General features: G+C 40.0%; 1 protein-coding gene across 2 annotated transcripts in view; it reads left to right on the forward strand.

The window, feature by feature from the left end:
• The first annotated feature begins 8324 nt into the window (after positions 1 to 8324).
• RTN4 (reticulon 4) overlaps positions 8325 to 20874 on the forward strand; it is an 84834-nt gene continuing 72284 nt past the window's right edge. Inside the window, exon 1 of one of the 2 annotated variants that reach the window (XM_066378255.1) lies at positions 8325 to 9126. In XM_066378255.1, the coding sequence (XP_066234352.1) occupies positions 8580 to 9126 (547 nt within the window). In that variant the 5' untranslated portion in view covers positions 8325 to 8579. The remainder of the gene's footprint in view (positions 9127 to 20874) is intronic. The other variant, XM_066378256.1, reaches the window with a different exon arrangement.

The following is a 20874-nucleotide window of genomic DNA, read 5'->3' on the forward strand; positions in this document are numbered from 1 at the left end:
CCTTTTGTGTCTGGCTTATTTCACAGCATAATGTCTTCAAATTTTAACCATGTTGCATGTATCCTAATTGCATTCCTTTTTAAAGGATGAATAATATTCCACTCTATATATAGACCACATTTTCCCCATTCAGCCACTGCTAGACATTTGGGTTGTTTTAACCTTTTAGCAGTTGTAAAGCCAAACCTTTTGGCTGCTATGAACATACAACTAGTTTTAATTTATGGACTCTCATGTTCTCTGATAATTTCATTTTTATTGCTAATTTTTTTTGTTTTATGGAATGATATATTCTATCTCCCTCTAAATAATGTTGTTTCTTTGATATTTTCTTCTTGTCTGTGTATGTCTGTTTCTTCAAGTTTCTTTTCTGTTTGCGTTCATTTTTAGCTTTCATTCAAGGTTTTTGTCAAATATCTTGTGGTCCTTGTGTTTTGTTTTATGGTTGAGAATAAAGTATATAATACATGGATGGGAGCTCTATTGGGAGAAGGAAGCAGGAGGGACTGGTCAGGTCTTTTTACTGGGTCACTCCAAGTACCAGTGCTTTGAGAAATGCACCACCCGTTTTATTTCTCCACAAAAGGAGTCTCCAATTTTCTGTCTGGGGGAGAATGAGGTTTTGGGGACTGCAAGGGCTTGGGGAGCATTAATTGTGGAGCAGCACGGATATGTTTAGGCCTCGTGGCAGGTTTTCTGGGAGTGGGGAGGCAACATGGGGTAAAGGGTTTCACTTTTACTCCATCTACTTGTTTTCAATCCTGGCACCTCCAAGCCGAGCCTCTCAAGTGTTCTGTGGCACAAAATGACTTTCTTCTATTTGCTCTTGTCCCATGAGAGAGATCTAGGTCGTAACTTCATACAGTCTGCTGAGTCAGTCAAACTGCTCCTCTATCTGCTTTTTGTCTTCCAAAAATATGTGGAAATATTTTATCCATTGTTGTCTCCTCTCTTGCTCTCTTTGTCCTTGTTGGCTAATATCACTTTTTATTGCTTTACTGACATTTTAATAGGGTTTTGGGATGAAAAGGGAATGAACACGTCATATTTAACTCACTAGCGTAAATAGCACGTATCATTCATAAATGATTTACCTTTCTTTTACCACCTGACAGGAAAAATTTGCACTTGGGACAATAAATTAAACTTATAAAAGGGGAATGCTAGGTCACAATAAGTTGGTAGTAATAAAAAGAAAATGAGTTTTTTAAAAAAGATGGTGTCAGGGCAATATTCTATAGCCTTTCTGGTAATGAATGTGTCCCTGGGTTCTCTGGAAAGTAGGAAACAAGTTGAATATGAGCAATGTTGATCTGCTGATTTCAAAAAGAATCCTATACCTAATAAAAACATGTAGCATATGAAAGAATCATTCTAGTTAGTTTTGTAATTTAATGGAATTTGCTTAATCTCTTATTGCTTTTCTTCTAGACATCTCCTTCTCTTTAGCATCTTCATTAACAGATGGTTAGTTACAGGAGAAGGCAAAAGTTCACCTGGCAATCCTACTTGTTATTAGCTAAGAGATTGGAGCTCCCAGTTTAATGAAAGCTTAAGGATTATCTGTGGCTTAAATTATTGGTGCTGTCCGTATTACTATAGATTGCTTAGTGCTAAATATAATTATATTGAGCACTTACTGGAATACTATTTTGAGCTCTGAGTTTAATTTAAGGTGGATGGAAAAGATCAAATGAGCACCTAGTTAAAAACGAAAGAGCTGGACCTATGAAGAAAAGCTAAAGGTAGTTGCTTTGTTTTGTTTTTGGTTTATTTTGAAAGAGCTCCATGCTAGGCCGTTTCTTCCATGGGGAGCAGACAGTACGCATCAACCTGCTTGTCTATCCCCTCCCCCAACCCCACCATTTTCCTCAAAACTTGACCCATGAACCCTAACCAACAGGTTTCAGTACCTGCTCTCCAGACCAGAGCTCAGCTCAGCCCTAGCTCTCCACCTGCCTCATTACCTCTACTCCAGTATTCTGCAGGCAACTCAAGTTCAATGTATCTAAAAACTGACATCATATATTCTTCCCAGCATTGCTCACCAATTCTGTGCTCCTCTCCTGACTTTTCTTGATAATGGCAACACTAATTTATTTACCTTGTCACCTAAGCTTAAACTTTAGAATAAGTTTTTCTTTTTTCTCATCAGCCCCTCCATCCTTTTAATTACCAAATTCTATGAATTCAACTTAATAGCTTTTCAAATTTATCTTCTCCTATTTCCTATGCTATTAGTTTAGATTCTTATCATCTTTTGCCTGAACTACAAGCAATAATTGTTTCACTTAAACCACAGTAGCTATAATAAGGTTATTGGGCAAAGATTAATTGCATCTTAAATATTCTTTATTTTCTTTATTCTAGCACCCATAACCCTCTATCAGTGTATTTTTGTAAATTAGCTATCAGGTCATCTCACCATCCTGCTTAAAAACCTTGAATAACTCTTTACTTAGAGAATAATGCCTCCACTCTTTGGCATGGCATTTGAGACTCTTCACTGTTTGCACTTAGCCTATTTTTCTGGTTTTACCCTCCCTTTCTACCTCTCGAGCTCTGCCAGATGTCGATATGCCTTGAACCTGTGTTGGAGTTGTACTCCTCCCTGCCTCTGTAGGTGCTGTTCCCCTTCCTTAGATGCCTTTTGTTCTTTCTCTACCGTAAAAGATTAAGTCATTTTATGAAGGGTTTCCTAAATCCTGCTGGAATATGCCTATGTCTGTCTGTCTCTATTGTACACATATAATATACATTCATACAATATATGTATACATGTATATATATAATATATATGAATACATACACACATATATGTATATCTATATACCCATCTATTCTTATGTAAACTAGACTGTATGTTCCTTGATGTCTAAATGAGCTTTATTTATTCTTTATCACCAGAGCCTAGGGACTTGATAAATTTTATTTGAATAAATTAATAATGTTTATTCTAAAGATAGTGACCACCTGGTTTCTATTTCCACTAATGATAAAATTTTATACATAAATCTTTAAGTATTAGGAAAAGTGGGTTATATAAGTATTAGAAAAAATGAGTTATTTACAACTTAGAAAGTTTTATAAACTCTTTTCTGTGATTCTCTTTTCTCATGAAGACAGATATTTGTCTAAGATGATTTAAGAATTTCTTAGAATTGTACTGATAGATCAAAATTAATTCTCTGCTGGATCAAAAATAGTTTTTCTGCTAGATCAAAATCTCATCAGAGAAATCGAGCATATTGAACTAGCCTAAGGAAATGCTGTATTAATGCAGAGGACCCAAGCAGGTTAAAGGAGAAGGATTAGACTAAATTTTAAGTATGACTTTCACTTGCCTATTATGCAATTTCTATTTGAAACTTAAAATTTTAATTTTAGGTCCAACACTAATAATTGTCAATGCAACTAGCATAGCTGAAAATGTTGATTTTATGATATTTCTATTTCTATTCTTTTTTTTTTTTACAGGGACAGAGAGTCAGAGAGAGGGACAGACAGGGACAGACAGACAGGAACAGAGAGAGATGAGAAGCATCAATCATCAGTTTTTCGTTGTGACACCTTAAGTTGTTCATTGGTTGCTTTCTCATATATGCTTTGACCACAGGCCTTCAGCAGATTGAGTAACCCCTTGCTCCAGCCAGCGACCTTGGATCCAAGCTGGTGAGCTTTGCTCAAACCAGATGAGCCCGCGCTCAAGCTGGCGACCCCGGGGTTTAGAACCTGGGTCCTCCGCAACCCAGTCTGATGCTCTATCCACTGTGCCACCACCTGGTCAGGCTATATTTCTATTCTTATTACAGAATGAGCTTAGAATAAGTCAAGATGTTAACTAGGCCATGAAATACATTTCACAAAAGGTACATTTCATGAAATCTAAAAAATCCCCGTGAAATGGTAGGGACAATGATGTAACAAGCTGTTAATTTTTCCTTAAGGATACTAAAATGATGTTTCGCTCTTTTTTGAATACAAAGATGAAATATAATTCAGTGGTGCTCTTTTATACAAGCAAGTCATTTTCAGTAGGTAAAAAAGCTGTGGTGCACAGCTTTTGAAAGAGTTGTCAGGACTTTCTCTCTCCTCTTCTATGGCTGCTGAACCCACTCTTGGGTCTATACCATTCAATGTGTAGACTAGAGTTTACCCATCCTGCGCCTTTAACTCTTTCAGGGGGCATACATGATGCATGGACAGTTAAACTGTTCTCTATATACTAGGTGAGGTATCAATTCAGCATTCTGCAATAAGCTCTAATTCTATACAGATAGTAGTAAGTCAGTCTCCCTTTACTGAAAATGCTTATGCACATTTGTGTCTGATTTATTCAGTGCTGTATTCCCAAGTCTTGAACAGTGCTTGGTGCAGAGTAAGTAGCCAGTAAATATTTCATGTATGAGTGAATAAAGCACAAAATGGATGATGTTTCAATTAGCTTTTGCTGTGTGATGAATCATCCCAAAGCTAGTAGTTTAAAACAACAGTGATTCATTATTTTTCATGATTCTGTGGATTGGCTGGACAGTCTGAGATGGTCTCACATTTCTGCACTCTGGCTAGAGCAGCTAGGTCTACTCTCCATGTGTCTATCTTCTTGGGCCTTAGCATTCCAAGAGCATGCGGGTAGAAGATGTACTGCTTCTGCTGGTTAGCCTTGGAACCCATTTCCAGGGCATTCTATTGGTCAAGAAGTCACAAGCAGGCCCTGGCCGGTTGGCTCAATGGTAGAGCGTTGGCCTGGTGTGCAGAAGTCCCGGGTTCGATTCCCGGCCAGGGCACACAGGAGAAGCGCCCATCTGCTTCTCCACCCCTCCCCCTCTCCTTCCTCTCTGTTTCTCTCTTCCCCTCCTGCAGCGAGGCTCCATTGGAACAAAGATGGCCCAGGTGCTGGGGATGGCTCCTTGGCCTCTGCCCCAGGCCCTGGAGTGGCTCTGGTCGCAACAGAGCGACGCCCCGGAGGGGCAGAGCATCACCCCCTGATGGGCAGAGCGTTGCCCCCTGGTGGGTGTGCCAGGTGGATCCCGAGTGGATCCCGGTCGGGCGCATGCGGGAGTCTGTCTGTCTCTCCCCGTTTCCACTTCAGAAAAATACAAAAAAAAAAAAAAAAAAAGAAGTCACAAGCCTAGCTTAGAAGAGGTGGAGAAATTGACTTAACCTCTTGGTGGGAATTGTTGCAAAGAGCTTATGGCCATTTTTATTCTACCACAGAGGACCAAGTTTTAAAAACCTTCTGTAGGGAATTCTAAGGAAGATGGGTCAGGCTGACTCCCAGAGTCCTTCCAACTTTGAAATTCTATGATTCTACCAGGCGGAATAGATCTCTTATAATGTTCTGAAAGAGAATAGTTATTACCCACTGTACTGGAAACTTTAATCATATGCATCCATCAAACACTTAATTTTTTAGATGTCACTGAGATCAATAATATAAGATTCTTATATTCTGTGTCAGAGGAGAGTGCTAATGTTACTGCCTCAATATTCACTGTTATTGACAAAGTTGCAAATCTGTAATTACATTTGGTAATAAAGTTTCCATGTTAATTAATTAAATAATTATTTTCTAACTATTAGTGTGATCTAGAATTTATATTCTTCCTTTTACCATTTCATATATCTACCAGAATTTTTAGTGAGAGTGATACTTAAAACTAGTTACACTAATGTATAACTAACTCTACATTTAATTCTGGTCAAATAGCAACATTCTCCTTTCTTTAGGCTTTGTTGGCCATTTATCCAACAAATACTTAATTTTTTAGATGTCACTGAGATCAATAATATAAGATTCTTATATTCTGTGTCAGAGGAGAGTGCTTATATTACCGCCTCTATATTCATTGTTATTTACAGCTAAAGTTTGCAAACCTGTAATTATTCTTTTATGACACTTTCATATATAAATATTAAAGATATATCCTTACAACTATTTTAGTAATTAGCTATATGGATGCAAAATATCATAAACACATCTTGCAAATAATATATGAAAGCACTGAAACTTTCCATTAAGGAGTTTCAGAACAATCATAGTGAGAAAAACAGCATGGGGAAGACTGAACTGCTGATAGCTAAATTGTGATTTAATAGAAAAAGTTCACACCATAAAATTTTGCTGGTATATTTTTGTATGTGTATACACTTACACTTGTAAATCATGTATATTTTTGAATGATTTTTGACAAATATTTGACAAATACTTGAAACAATTTAGTTATTGTTGTAGTAATGTTTTAAAATTTTTAGTTTTGCATTACACCTCCTGCCCCCAAATCCTACACTAACACTTCTCTCTCCTGTACTCTTCCCAACCCCTCAAACAAACCACAAACAAAAACTGAAAGCAACTCATAACCATTTTGTATAAATCAAGTTCATCTGTGTGGAAATGACATACCAGGTCTTGAGTGTATTGTTGACAGTTAACTTGATCAGGTTACATTGTTAAGAAATCTTGTTAAGACTTTCTTCTTTAAAAAATTAATAGACTTTATTTCTTAGAGTAGTTTTACATTTACAGAAAAATTATACAGAACAGAGTTCTCATACACTCCCATGCTAACCCCCCCCCCCCCAACCAGTTTCCCCTATTACTAACATCTTGCATTGGTGTAGTACATTTGTTACAACCTATGAACCAAGGTGATGTATTATTTGCTAAAGCCCACAGATTACATTAGGGTGTACTCTTTGTGTTGTACAGTTCTAAGAGTTTTGCTAAATGCAGAACGCCATGTATCCTTCATCAGAGTATCATACAGAATAGTTTCACTGCCCTAAAAATCTCCCATGTTCTACCTACTCATTTCTCTTCCCTCCCCCCCCAACCCCTGCCTCTCCTTTTTTTAATACTCTAATTAAGTGTAGGGTAATATTAATTAGTTGGAGCTAAGAATTTGCTTAAATAACCAGTGACTCCCCATGGCAATCAAAGTTTCTTAATCATGAATTTAGAGTACCACTGTCCAATAGAAATATAATGTGAGTCATATATATATTTAAATATTTGTAGAAGCTGCATTTAAAAAATAAACAATTTAATAATATATTTATCCCAATGTATCCAAATTATTATCAATTCCAATACATAAGCAGTATAAAAATTGAGTTAATTTTTTTTGGTACTAACTCAAAATCTAACGTGCTTTTAAAACTTACAGCGCGCCTCATTTTAGATTAGTCACGTTTCAAGTACTCAAGAGCCACAAGTGGCCAGTGACAAAGGTATTGGCAGTGCAGGCCTAGACTGTGACCAACTTGAAAACAGATTCTTCTCCTCTCTCCAGGGTCTCCAGATTAGGCACGCAGCAAAGACTTTTGGAAGGTATATCAGATGGATAAAGGCGCTCCGGAAACAACTGCTTTCTTTAAACTCTTTCTCCAGTTTTGGAGAAAGTGGAATGGGAATCATGCTTATTTTTGGCATACCAAAGAAATGAGTACTGGGCTTCCTGACTCCTAGAAAGCCTGAATCATCTGAAATGTTGACTCATGAGCCTAAGGTGACTGAAATGTAATGTGAATCAGATTTGCCTTCCAAGGCATCCTTCTGTTTCCACTTTTCTTTTCCCCACCGTCTCTCTTTGGGTGACTCATCCTCCTACCATGTGAGAGTCCAGCATCCAGCAGATCTCAAACCTCTCCCGCAAGGAGATGAGTGGACTTTCCAAGGGTCCGTCCCAGTGCCCAGATGGTCCAGGCTAGCTGTTTTGCCAACCTCATCCAGGGTCTGCAGTTTAGCCTGGGAGAGATCTGTCAAGATCTGACAACTGGTGATGTTAGTAGTGATGCGGTGGCCTGGGAATTTAAGTTAAAAAAAAAATCTTCTATTTCAAAATCTTTTAAAATGTATATTTCCATTCTAGGGCCTACTCTACAATCCCGTTAGTTAGTACCTTTGTCCACTCTGGTTTTTTTCCTTTCCTGGGAGGAAAGTTTCCACCCCTAGTACCCAGGATAACGCCCTTCCGGTGGTGTGCCGGGCACCTCTCCGACCCCTTCGGGCAGGCAGCCGGCTGGCTTTCTCAGTACTCTAACTAGAGCCCGACCTCCAGCTGTGGGAAAAACCCAGACCCCAGCCCTTCTCGTCAATTACCCGAGGGGGAGGGTGGGGTAGTCAGTTCCAAACCCCGCCTACCGGACCCAACCCAGCCCGTAAGAGAGAGGAAGCTCAATAAGCTCCATCTACTTTCCCTCTCTTTTCCTTTCCGTTGGGCCGGCTGGTTGTCCTTCGTCTCTAATCCCGCAGCCGATTGGCTCCCTCTCTCCCGCGCCAGCCCCTGCCCGCCGGGGAGGGTGAATCACGCCAAACTGGGCGGAGAGGCTGCTGGCCTCTCTCCTTCGCTCGTCTGGGCGGCGGCGGCAACTGGGGACGGGGCGGGCGGCGCATCACGGGTGCGGAGGCAGGAGGAGCAGTCTCATTGTTCCGGGAGCCGTCGCCTCTGCAGGTCCCTTGGCTCATTGGGCCCGGCCCCTCTCGGTCCTCCCCAACCCCCACAAGCGCCCGCGGCTCGGAGGAGAAGGTCTCCCGCGGCGGCAGCAGCTGCAGCATCATCTCCGACCCGCCAGCCATGGAAGACATGGACCAGTCGTCTCTGATCTCCTCGTCCTCGGACAACCCGCCACGGCCTCAGCCCACGTTCAAGTACCAGTTCGTGAGGGACCCTGAGGACGAGGAAGAAGAGGAGGACGAGGACGAGGAGGAGGACGAGGATCTGGAAGAGCTGGAGGTGTTGGAGAGGAAGCCCGCGGCCGCGCTGTCGGCGGCTCCAGTGCCCCAGGCCCCCGCCGCGCCCCTGCTGGACTTCGGCAATGACTTCGTGCCCCCGGCGCCCCGGGGGCCCCTGCCGGCCGCGCCCACCGCCGCCCCGGAGAGGCAGTCGGCTTGGGACCCGAGCCCCGCGTCGTCCGTGCCATCCCTACCCTCCGCTGCCGCAGACTCAGCCTCGCCCTCCAAACTCCTCGAGGACGACGAGCCTCCGGCCCGACCTCCCCCTCCTCCCCCGGCCAGCGTGAGCCCCCAGGCCGAGGCTGCGTGGACCCCACCCGCCCCGGCCCCCGCCGCGCCCCCCTCCACGCCGGCCGCGCCCAAGCGCAGGGGCTCCTCTGGCTCAGTGGGTGAGTGCCGAGCCCTCCCGCCGCGCGTCGCCCCGTGCCCCTCCCTCTTTTGTGTGCAGCTTCTCAAGCGGAGCCCCCTTCTCCGCCCCGAGTGGGCTTTGTCTGCAGACCTCCGGGCGAAGGCGCCCTCCCTGGTGGGAGCCGCCAGGAGCTGGGTGGGGCGGCGGAGGAAGCCCGGGCTTGTTCTTTATTGTCTGTCCGGGTGTAGGGGAACACGTGCACCCCGCCCGCTCCCAGGTTCTTCCCTCTGGTCCCCGTTCCAGTGCGTCCCGGAACTTGGAAACCCACCCACCTCTTGTAGAAGCTGGGCGTGTGTCGAGGAACTAGGGTTGTGGATTCTTTGGCTGGCTTGGCTCTGGGGTGAGGATGGAAAAGGCCTTGGCGCCTTAATCTTTTGTCTACAGGGCTGGGTTGCTCCTAGGCTAAAGGCGCAGGATCGCTGCTAGTGGGCTTGCCTGCACTCGGCCCTGGCCCCCTTTCGTACCCCCTCCCTGGCCTGGGTGGCTCCCGTGCGCTTCATCTCTCTTCCCCTCCTCTTGAGCTAGTGGGGAGCTGGCCCACTGGAAAACATCTACATTGATTCAACTGCAGTGAAGGGAGAGCGCCTCCAGTGGTGTGGCGCGTGGAGAGCTGGGAAGGAGAGAGTTCTTGCGAAGTGCTGCCTCCGCCCAGTTCACCCGTGTAGTGATGTGGCGACTCCGCACCCGCTAAATCGAGCGGGGGGCATGGGAGCTGCGTGTTGTGTTCCGAGGGGGTGCAGTTTAGCCAGGGTCTCAGCTCAGAGTAAGAGGAATTGCTGAGTGTGACAGGTGTAGCCAACTTAATGCATCGAAATTGAATTGTATAGAGAGGGGGCGAAAAAAAGGCAAAATGATTGATAGTCTTCAAGAAGGGAAACCTGTGGATTCTTTAACAGGAATAGGCCAATTAAACTTGGGGTAGAGTTACCCATGAGACTTAATGAAATATTTTGAGACAGGTTTTCATATCTTGCTTAGCTATATTATTTTTAGGAAGTTTGACTTTAAGTCGACAGAGACCAATCTGCATATCTGTATATAGTTTTTAATTTTTTCATTCACGAATACCCAATTGTACATTACTTATTTTAAAGAATGTCTTGGGAAATTACATTTTAAAAGATAAAAAAATCAAATTTGTTAGAGATTGAGAGTTTATCTTATTAGACCAGTTATTAATTTATTAACAGGTATCCTCTTTTGGGACACAAAGTGTCCCTTTAGCAGGACCTTTTTTTATATATAAAAGGTCAAGAATCAGGTAGTGAATTCCCAGCCTTGTAGGATTTTAGAAATGGTTCATTTCCTAGAAAATCAGTCTGGAATCAGAGAATTTTTTTTTCTTCCATTCACTCCTGCTTGACAATGAAATAATAAGCCAATTGTAATGTTTCTGAATAACATTTTGATATCAACGTCCCCCAAAGCATGACTCAAAATACTGTTCACTACACTAAATATAATAGATGAGTAATAATTCAGTCTTTTTTTCTGAATCAAAAACATACATTTGAGAGAAACTAAGGTGAGATAGGAAAATGTCATAAATATTTAGAAGGGAAACTTTATGATTAATAAAAGCATGCTAATTTGTCATCTTGTATCCTTACATGGGAACAAAGAGAAGCATTCTTTCCTTGAACATAGAGATTCAGGAGGTGACACCATTTTCTTGGAATTTTGACTTTTGGAATTGTAGTTTGGAAGACAAAGAGGAGAGAATACAGATATTGCCTTCTCAGGAACTCTATCTAGTGGCATAATTCTGTGTTGATACCAATTTGGATACTTAGTTCTTTTGATTATGGCCATGAATAGGTAAACCATTTCAGTGAGCCTAGATCTCTTTTAGTCGTGCATTCAACTGATTATTGTCTACCAAGAGATAGGCAGTGTTATGAGAGTATAGCAATAAGCAAGACACAGGTCCTCCTCATGGGGGTATTATAGGTAATAAGTACATAAATAAGGAACTTGGAATAGTAGTGTTAGCAGGAAAATAAACAAGATGGTGGCATGGAAAATGATTGAGATGTGTGGGCTCCTTTGTAGGTAGAGCAGCATTGAGAAAGGTCTTTCTGAGGAGGTGTGATTTGAGCTGCAATCTAAAATTTCCAAGCAACTCTTAGGAGGCAGAAGTCCTGAGGCAAGAATGAGCTTTGTGTGTTTGAGAATCTAGTTTGAGAGACTAGTGAGGAAAAACTAGGAGAGCAGTGTAAAGGTGGAGAAATGGGCTTTACTTAGATCATTTGAGGTCTCTAACAGCATAGTAAAAAGATTGGCTTTTTAAAAATATAGTTTATTTTAGAAATATGCTCCTTGCCTGACCAGGTGGTGGCGCAGTGGATAGTGCGTCAGACTGGGACACGGAGGACCCAGGTTCAAGACCCTGAGGTTGCCAGCTTGAGCGCAGGCTCATCGGGTTGAGCAAGGCTCAACAGCTTGAGCCTAAGGTCGCTGGCTCAAGCAAAGGGTCACTCGGTCTGCTGTAGTCCTATGGTCAAGGCACATATGAGAAAGCAATCAATGAACAACTAAGGAACCGCAATTGATGGTTCTCATCTCTCTCTGTTCCTGTCTCTCTGTCCGTATCTGTCCCTTTCTCTGACTCTCTCTGTCTCTGCCACACACACACAAAAGAAATAAAAAGAAATATGCTCCTTAAATAATTGTTATTCTGAAGCAAAAACAAAGTTCTGAAGATTTAGAGGAACTGAGCGGACTGATATGAGAGAGTCAAGACAAAGAAGGTGAGAAATGTGCAGAGCTTGGTTGAAAACATGGAGCAGCCTGAGTGGAAGAGGGTTTATGTCACTGAATTAAGTTGATTCCTGAGACTTGTGTTTAACATTGCCATTTACACAGTTTTTACTTATTTATTTTTTAATATTTTATCTATTGATTTTAGAGAGAGAGATTAGATAGAGAGAAGGCAGGGAGGAGCGGGAAGTATCAGCTTGCAGTAGTTGATTCTCACATGTGCCTTGACCTGGCAACCCCAGGGTTTTGAACCAGCAACCCCAGCGTTCCAGGTTGCCGCTCCATCCACTGTGCCACCAAAGGTCAGGCCACACTTTTTAAGGAAACTCTGATTTCCATTTCTTGGTAAACTGTAATTTTGCTCTTTGTTGTTGTGCTTGGAGTATTCCCATTATAAAACAGTTACTGAAGTGAGACTGAAGCCATTCACTGCACCATTTTTCATGGTAGGAACAATTCAAGTTGATAAGTTGATTGGTTAACCTAGGCTTTGAGGATACACACAGAATGGAGTGAAATTAGTTAGGTTGAGAGAAATGCAAACATCATTAAGGATGACATTGAGCTGGTCTCTGGACATCTAAACCGGATGTTAATTAAGATTAAAATGATGTATCTTAGATCTGGATTCTGAAGGGTATTGAATGCCCAACTAAGGAGTTAGGATTTTGATTTTATTTTTATTTATTTATTTATTCATTTTTATCAGAGAGAGAGAGAGGAAAGAGATAGAACAGAAGGAGGAGCAGGAAGCATCAACTCCCATATGTGCCTTGACCAGGCAAGCCCGGGGTTTCGAACCAGCGACCTCAGTGTTCCAGGTCAATGCTTTACCCAATGCGCCACCACAGGTCAGGCAGGAGTTAGGGTTTTATCATTCTGGTTTTATTCATACTCTCCCATCTACAATTGCTCTTACTTATGGTAATTTATATTATGAAACCAAAAGTGTTTTTATTATTGTTGTTTCCAAAATATAGTTATTTTATTATTTTTCAATGCTTTTCAGATTTACTGCTTTAGGCACTGGGAAGCCATTGAAGGTTATTGAACTAAGGCATGGATAGCATCATGAAAACTGTGTTAAAAGAAGGAATTGGTGACCATATTCTAGATAGGTTTGGAAGAAAAACGGGAACTATTTAGAAAGCTTTTGTAATAGTTCTGAGATAGGTCAGTAGAGCCTGAAATAGTTCATTACCAGGTTAATGAAAATGGAATAGAAGGGAAGCATGATTTCTTTGATTGGTTGTGACTCTGTATTTATAGTTAGGTCACAGAGAGGTTTTATGAAAGAAGAACTGATAGGTCGTTGAGGTCATGAATGTAAATCTTAAGAAAAGAATGTTGGTGCTCATTAAATCAATTTCAGAGACTGTCTAAAGTTAAGAGCAATGGAAATTTGTATAAAGTTGGATATTGCTGTATGTATAGGGTTATTATGTCTTAAAGGTGAACTACTGTTAGCCTTTTATAAGTCGTTTATTATAAGACCATTTATATTGGTAAAGGAGCACATACTAGAAATGTTATGCCGACAAGTGGTGGGTGCAGTGGATGGAGAGCATCAACCTGGGATGCTGAGGACCTAGGCTCGCAACTCGAGGTTGCTGGCTTGAGGACAGGCTCACCAGTTGGAGTGTGGTGATCGCTGGCTTGAGCCCGAGGTCACTGGCTTAAGCAGGGGTCACTGACTGGCTCAGGTGGAACCATTCCCACCCCCCCAAGGCACATTATGAGAAGCAGTCAATGAACTGGAGTGCTGTGGCTGCAAGTTGATGTTTCTCATCTCCCTTGCTGTCTTTACTTGTCCATCTCTCTCTCTCTCTCTCTCTGAAAAAAAAAAAAAGTTAAACGAGTTTGAATGAGTGCCTGACCAGGTGGTGGCATAGCAGAGAGAGCATCGGTCTGGGACGCAGACTACCCAGTTTCGAAACCCCAAGGATCCGGCTTTGAGTGCGGGTTCACTGGCTTGAACATGGGATCATAGATGTGACTCCGTGGTCGCTGTCTTGAAGCCCAGGGTTGCTGGCTTGAGCAAGGGGTCACTCTGCTGTAGCCCCCCAATCAAGGCACAAAGTAGTCAATGAACAACTAAGGAGCTGCAACGAAGAATTGATGCTTCTCATCTCTCTCCTTTCCTCTCTGTCTGTCCCTATCTGTCCCTTCTGTCTCTGTCAAAAAAATAATACTAATTTTGAATGGCTTATATATAGTTTAAATCTTAAGTATGTCTCTGAAGAAAGAGACATTATGCCCTATCCAGTTTCCATCTTCTTTCCATTTTTATCTAACAGATGATAACAAGGAAGAGAACTGATGGATTTAGTGATTCTGAATAATTTCTTTAGTTAAGCCATTTCTAATTTTCTGAGTAGGAACAAGTGGTATGTCCCTTATAGACAAGTTGAATAATGTTTCATAATAGTTCCTAGGAAGCACAGTGTCAAGTTTATTGTGCTTTTTAGTGATTATCAAGCTCCTTCAAATCTTTTTAAAGTTATGCAATGAATATAGAATCTTTGACAAATATCTAATTATATGGGATAATATTTAGAAAACATGCTAGTTTATACTGTATCTCTGTAAATGTGGAAGATTTGCTATATTTTGAAAAACATGTCTAAAAAGGGACATATTATCTATTGCCCACCCCATTCCTACGACAGTGACATAACCCAAGTTTTGGTGTAAGTTGAAACACATCCTAGCCTAAGTTACTTACCTATTCTAACACAGTTGTAAAATCATAATCTAGACTAGAACATAAAAACACGAACATGCCACGTTACTGAGTATTCTTTCGCCATGCACAACCAAACTAGTTCACCCATGTAGTCCGTAAGTACCACCCTAATGGCATAGCTGAAACACTCATGTCTCACTTTTTTCAAGTTTTTATGGGAGTGAGCATTGTAAACTCAAACGTCGTATGTCGAGACTGTTATAACCCAAGGACGCCCTGTAATTAGCTCTGTTTTATGTGTAGTTATTTATAATATACCTAAAAATAGTTTATTTGAAACTTGACTGACACAAGGCTCCAATTTACATGGCACATTTTTTTCCTTCTTTTCCAAGTGGGAGAAGGGGAGGTAGACTTCTGCATGTGCCCCAACTGGGATCCAACCGGCAACTGTCCTCCAAGGCCAGTGTTCTGTCCATCTAGGGTCATGCTCACAACTAACCTATTTTTAGCATCTGAGGTAGAGGCTCCACGGAGTCATCCTCAGTGCCTGGGGCCAATGCCCTCGAATCAATCAAGCCATGACTACAGGAGAGGAAGAGAGAGGGGAGATTAGAGAAGCAGATGGTTACTTCTCCTGTTTGCCCTGATCAGGAATTAAACCTGGGACTTCCACATGCCGGGTCAATGCTCTACCACTGAGCCAACTGGTCAGGGCCTCATGGCACATTGTAAAGGTACTTTGCTAGCCCAGGATACCAGTACCAACCAAATGGATGTATTTATTGACTCTTCTTTGGAACCTCCAATTAAGTAGTAATGAAGAAAGAAGAAAAAAAAGCTTTCTCTCTTAAAAAGTAGAGATAGAGCCTGACCAGGTGGTGACACAATGGATAGAGCGTTGGACTGGGACGTGGAGGACGCAGGTTCGAAACCCCAAGGTTGCCAGCTTGAGCAGAGGCTCATCCGGCAGAGCACGGGGTCGCTGGCTTGAGCATGGGATCATAGACATGACCCCATGGTCACTGACTTGAGCCCAAAGGTTACTGGCTTGAAGCCCAAGGTCGCTGGCTTGAGCAAGGGGCCACTTGCTCTGCTGTAACCCCTCAGTTAAGGCACATGAGAAAGCAATCAATGAACAGCCAAGTAGTCGCAGTGAAGAATTGATGCTTCTCATCTCTCTCCCTTCCTATCTTTCTGTGCCTATTTGTCCCTTTCTCTGATTCTCTTTGTCTCTAAAAAAAAAAAAAAGAAATGTTGTAGAATATTCTTATATTGATAGTACGTTGTTTCTGCTTCTAAATATAGACCCTAGAAGGTCCCCCAGAAGGTGATAGCACCAGGGATGGGAAGTGGAAGGGCAGAGCCGTAGTTATCAGCAGTATTTAAAATGGATGCATGTGACCTTTGTGGATATAGGCATGTAAGATGGTGAGACAGAGCTTTACTGATGTTAAGGTCTCCTCAGACCGATGGCCTCATCATTCTTTTCAGATCTAAAGGAGGAGTTGATAATTTTACATTTAAGCTACTGGATTTTTGTTTTTTGACATTGAGATTATTAATTTTTAAGTTTCTTTCCTCATGTGTTTCTATAACATTCTCTTACCTCATCGTATATATCATACCATATATACAGTAAAGGAATGTGGACTCGTCTCGTCTCTACCAGACTGTATGCTCTTTGAGTAAAAGGGCTATATTACTTTTTTCCTTGAGGAAAGAATTATATGACATTATATCTGCATTGCTGAGCACAGAGATTTGGTGTAGGCACTGAGATATTTTCGTTGCGCATTGCAACACCTGAGTTGTTCATTGATTGCTTTCTCATATGTGCCTTGACCGTGGGCCTTCAGCAGACCGAGTAACCCCTTGCTGGAGCCAGCAACCTTGGGTTCAAGCTGGTGAGCTTTTGCTCAAACCAGATGAGCCCACGCTCAATCTGGCGACCTCGGGGTCTCGAACCTGGGTCTTCTGCATCCCAGTCCAATGCTCTATCCACTGCGCCACCGCCTGGTCAGGCTGTTTAATCAGTTTTATTGATGATTAATTAGGTTGTTCACAGCTTTTTCTGTCATAACTAATGTTGCTGTGAGCACTCTTTATATAAACTTCTTTGGGAATATAGGCTATTCTTTGTGCTATAAGATAAATTCATGCAAGTAGAATTACTGGTTCAAAAGGTATATTGATAGATTATTTAATTTAAAATGTTGATAGATAGGCCTGACCTGTGGTGGCGCAGTGGATAAAGCGTCGACCTGGAAATGCTGAGGTCGCTGGTTCGAAACCCTGGGCTTGCCTGGTCAAGGCACATATGGGAGTTGATGCTTCCAGCTCCTCCCCCCTTCTCTCTCTCTGTCTCTCTCTCCTCTGTCTCTCTCCTCTCTAAAAATGAATAAATAAAATAAAATTAAAATTAAAAAAAAATGTTGATAGGTAATGTCAATTGTACTACAAAGAATTGTTCCAACCTATATTCCCACCAATAATGTGTTAAAGTATTTTTTCCTTTTGCCTTTATTAATACTGTAGATTGATAAGCTAGTAAATGGTTTAGCAAATTGTTTTTAATTGGTATAGGTGCCAGTACATTCTTCTAATCACAGCTTTGACTTATTCTTTTGGAATTGTTTGTTTGTTGTTCTTACAGATGTAGGAACATTTGATCTGTTGTGAATAAATTAGCCTTTGTCATAGTGTCTTATGAAAAGTTCTTCCATGTTTTCTCCTGGTATTTTTATGATTTCATTTTAACATTTAATTCTTCTGTAGTTTATTTTGTTCTAGACAGTGAAGTAGTGTTATTTTTGTATATGATTTTCCATTTGTCTCAACACCATTTTCTCGACTATTCTGAAATGCCACTTTTGTCATATAGTAGTAGTGTAGGTGAAATATTATGTTCCATTTATTTGTTTTGCTATAACTTTAATTATTTAATTTTTCAATTACACTTGATAATATATTAGTTTCAGGTGTGCAGTATAGTGGTTAGACATTTGTATAACTTACAAGGTGAGCCCCCAATAAGTCTAGTATCTCTGACAACCATGCATATGCGTAGGCTATAACTTTTAAATAAAATATTAGCTGATAGGACTTTTTCACAATTGTTCCTTGCTTTATGCATGTATAATTTTCTTTTTTGCCCTAATTTAATTGAATTTATTGAGGCGACACTAGGTAACATTATATGGATAATTTTCCGTCGTCTGATCTTTAAAATTTATCTTGTCTCTTCCTCTGTTGGAATTCTCGTGGGTTACATTAAATTTATGGATTCACTTGAAGAAGAATTAATGTATTTTTAGTATTGATATTATATATTTTTTCTACCAACACATGGTTTTTATAAACTTTTTAAAAAAATTTAGCTTATTATGTGAAATGTAGCCTTTAAAACATAAATTATTAAGTATTCTAGACTGCTTACTGGGATATAGTATATATAGATTTTTGCTCCTCTATTTTCAATTATATAGACAGTTAAAGATAAGTCTTTCTGCTTTTTCTTTTCTAAAAATTTTTTGTTTTAAGAAGGGAAGTAATATTCTTTATAGTCCTGTAGTAGGAGCTATAGCTACTAAATACTGGATTAACTTTTTAGCAGTCTCTGAGTCCTTTTCTTAGTTTTATTACAAAAAATTTCTTTAGTGGCTTGTTCATCTATCTCCTTGATGGAATTTTTATGATAGCTGAGGAAGGCTTGTCAGTTTTGTTGTTCAAACAGATTTAGTAGTTGTTCGATCCCTTGGAATTTCAATATTAGTTAAGAAAAAGGGTACAAAGGAAACATACTCTTTTTTTAAAAAAATAATACAAGGCTTGGAGTTGTATTATAGGGACAAAATGATGAGCAGGGATTGTAATTTATGAGAGGTGTATGTAGCAGATTAAGGGCAAAACACAGCCCCTAGTTGTAAAGTCTTTTCTGCTGTCTTAAAATAAGAGAGGTCTTGCGATTGTATTGTAAGAACAATCATATTTACCTACCCTTCAACAGCTTTTGTGAAAAGAGGGAAAAACCTTACTTGGGTTCCAGGTATGCCTGCACAATTTTTTCTTTATAACTTTACAGATTAACTTGTAAACTTGACTAATTGGAAGATGCCATTATTAAACTTATTTATCTCTGTGTTCTGACAGCCTTGGGTGAAGCTGACCTAAAACATTAAATTTTTTTTTAAGCTATTGGAGTCATTGATCTCAGAAAAGAAGAGAATTTACTTTTTAAAAATTCTGTTCTTAGCCTGACCTGTGGTGGTGCAGTGGATAAAGCGGCGACCTGGAAATGCTGAGGTCACCGGTTCGAAACCCTGGGCTTGCCTGGTCAAGGCACATATGGGAGTTGATGCTTCCTGCTCCTCCCCCTTCTCTCTCTCTGTTTCTCTCTCTCTCTCCCTCTCTCTCCTTTCTAAAATAATGAATAAAAAAAAAAATTCTGTTCTTTGTTCTAAGGAGGTTATTTAATATGCTTACATCTATCATATAAATACCACCTATAAATAGCTTAGAACTTCTCACTCTCAAGTAATCAACATCATTATTAAACTATAGAAAGTTTTATTAATTGTACCAAATTCTAATATTTTTAATTTTGTGTAAAAATTAGTTTATATACAAAACAACATGATAAAAGCTTGTCAGGTGCTCTTGCTTGCATAAGGTGAATTATGAAAATCAGAATTTAGAAGATCAAGTATTTCATTGTTATATTTTATAGGCCATCTATACTATACACAGATCTTCCCTAAGAATTAGGTCTATAAGACATCACTTTTGAACAAGACAGCAAAACTACCACCTGCCAACACATCATATACTTTCTCATTTACTCAGTCTGTTCCACCGAACTTCCTGTTGTCTCTCTTGCGAAAACTTGGTTAATGAAACGTGGCAAGAGCATTGATAGAATTGAACATGTATGTTTTAATGGTCTGCTAAAAGAATTGTGGGTAAAACTGTGGTTAAAATTGCTTCCATATAATAGAATTTTAGTATATTTTTATTGCCTTATCTTTTTTGGAAGGAGTAAAAAGTTATTTTTACTATTTGTTATGGAAATTTTCAAACATAAAGGAAGACAAAATAGTGAATGAAACTTCATTTAGCCACCACTGAGCCCCAACAATCATCAGTCCGTGGCCAATTGGCCAATCCCACACCCTCATAAATATTTCAGTAGGTAAGTACTCTTCCAAACCATAACCACAATACTTTTGATCAGATACTTCCCCAACATATTTAACAATAATTAACATCACCAAATATCCAGCCAATGTTTATGTTTCCTATTACTTAGTAAATGTCATGACTGGTCTTTTTTTTTTTTTAAAGAGGTTTTTAAAAAAATCAAAATCCAAATAAGGTCCACACATTACAACAGATTGGTTTGTTCTGTAAGTCTATCTGTGGGTTCTCCCTTGTGTACTTGTGCCTGCTCTCTGAAATTTGTTTTAAGAATGCACATACTCTTTTTCCATTTTAATGTTTTTATTTTTTAGTTGCTAAAGTCATTTCAATGTTTTTGTTAAGATATAATTTACATACAACAGAATGCATAGATGCTAAGTTTTAGCAATTCTATGTTTTGACAAATTCATTTAACCCATAACCCTACCAAGATAGAGAACATTTGCATCATCCCAGGAAAATCTCTTGGTCCCTTAGTAGTCAGTTTAATATACTTTGTGTTTTGCCCTTTTCCTAACCCTCCAATTTGAAGCAACTACTGTACAGGATGTTTTCAGCATAGTTTTGCCTATTATAGAGCATTATATGAATGGGATCATACCAGTGGTGGGATTCAAATAATTTAACAGCCGGTTCTCTGCCCTAATGGCCATTTTAAGTATAAAAAAACGATATACTGAAAGGTACTTTATTATTTCATGCATTTAGTACTTAAATAAAAACAATAAAAGAAGTACATAAAACTAGATTATAAAGAGTTTTAAAATATTAATGAAAAAAATTAATACCTGACAAAAAACAATAAAACTGTTACTTAAGAAATTTCCAAAGACAGCTTGCCACTGTTGTTTGGCAGCTTTTCTCTTTATGTTATATGTTTGTTTACTAAAGTAACAAATGCGAGGGAATTAAAATGTATTTCATCAAAGGTATAATGAGTTTTATGAAATTAATAAATAAATATTGCAAGCATAGTTCAAATTTTTTTCACCTGTGGACAGAATGAACATTATTACAGGCGCTTAGAATACACCGTTGTGTAGAGGAACATTAAAAAAGAGTAGGGAGTGTAAATTTGTGATT

The sequence above is a fragment of the Saccopteryx leptura genome, chromosome 3, assembly GCF_036850995.1.
Source record: "Saccopteryx leptura isolate mSacLep1 chromosome 3, mSacLep1_pri_phased_curated, whole genome shotgun sequence".
NCBI lineage: Eukaryota > Metazoa > Chordata > Mammalia > Chiroptera > Emballonuridae > Saccopteryx > Saccopteryx leptura.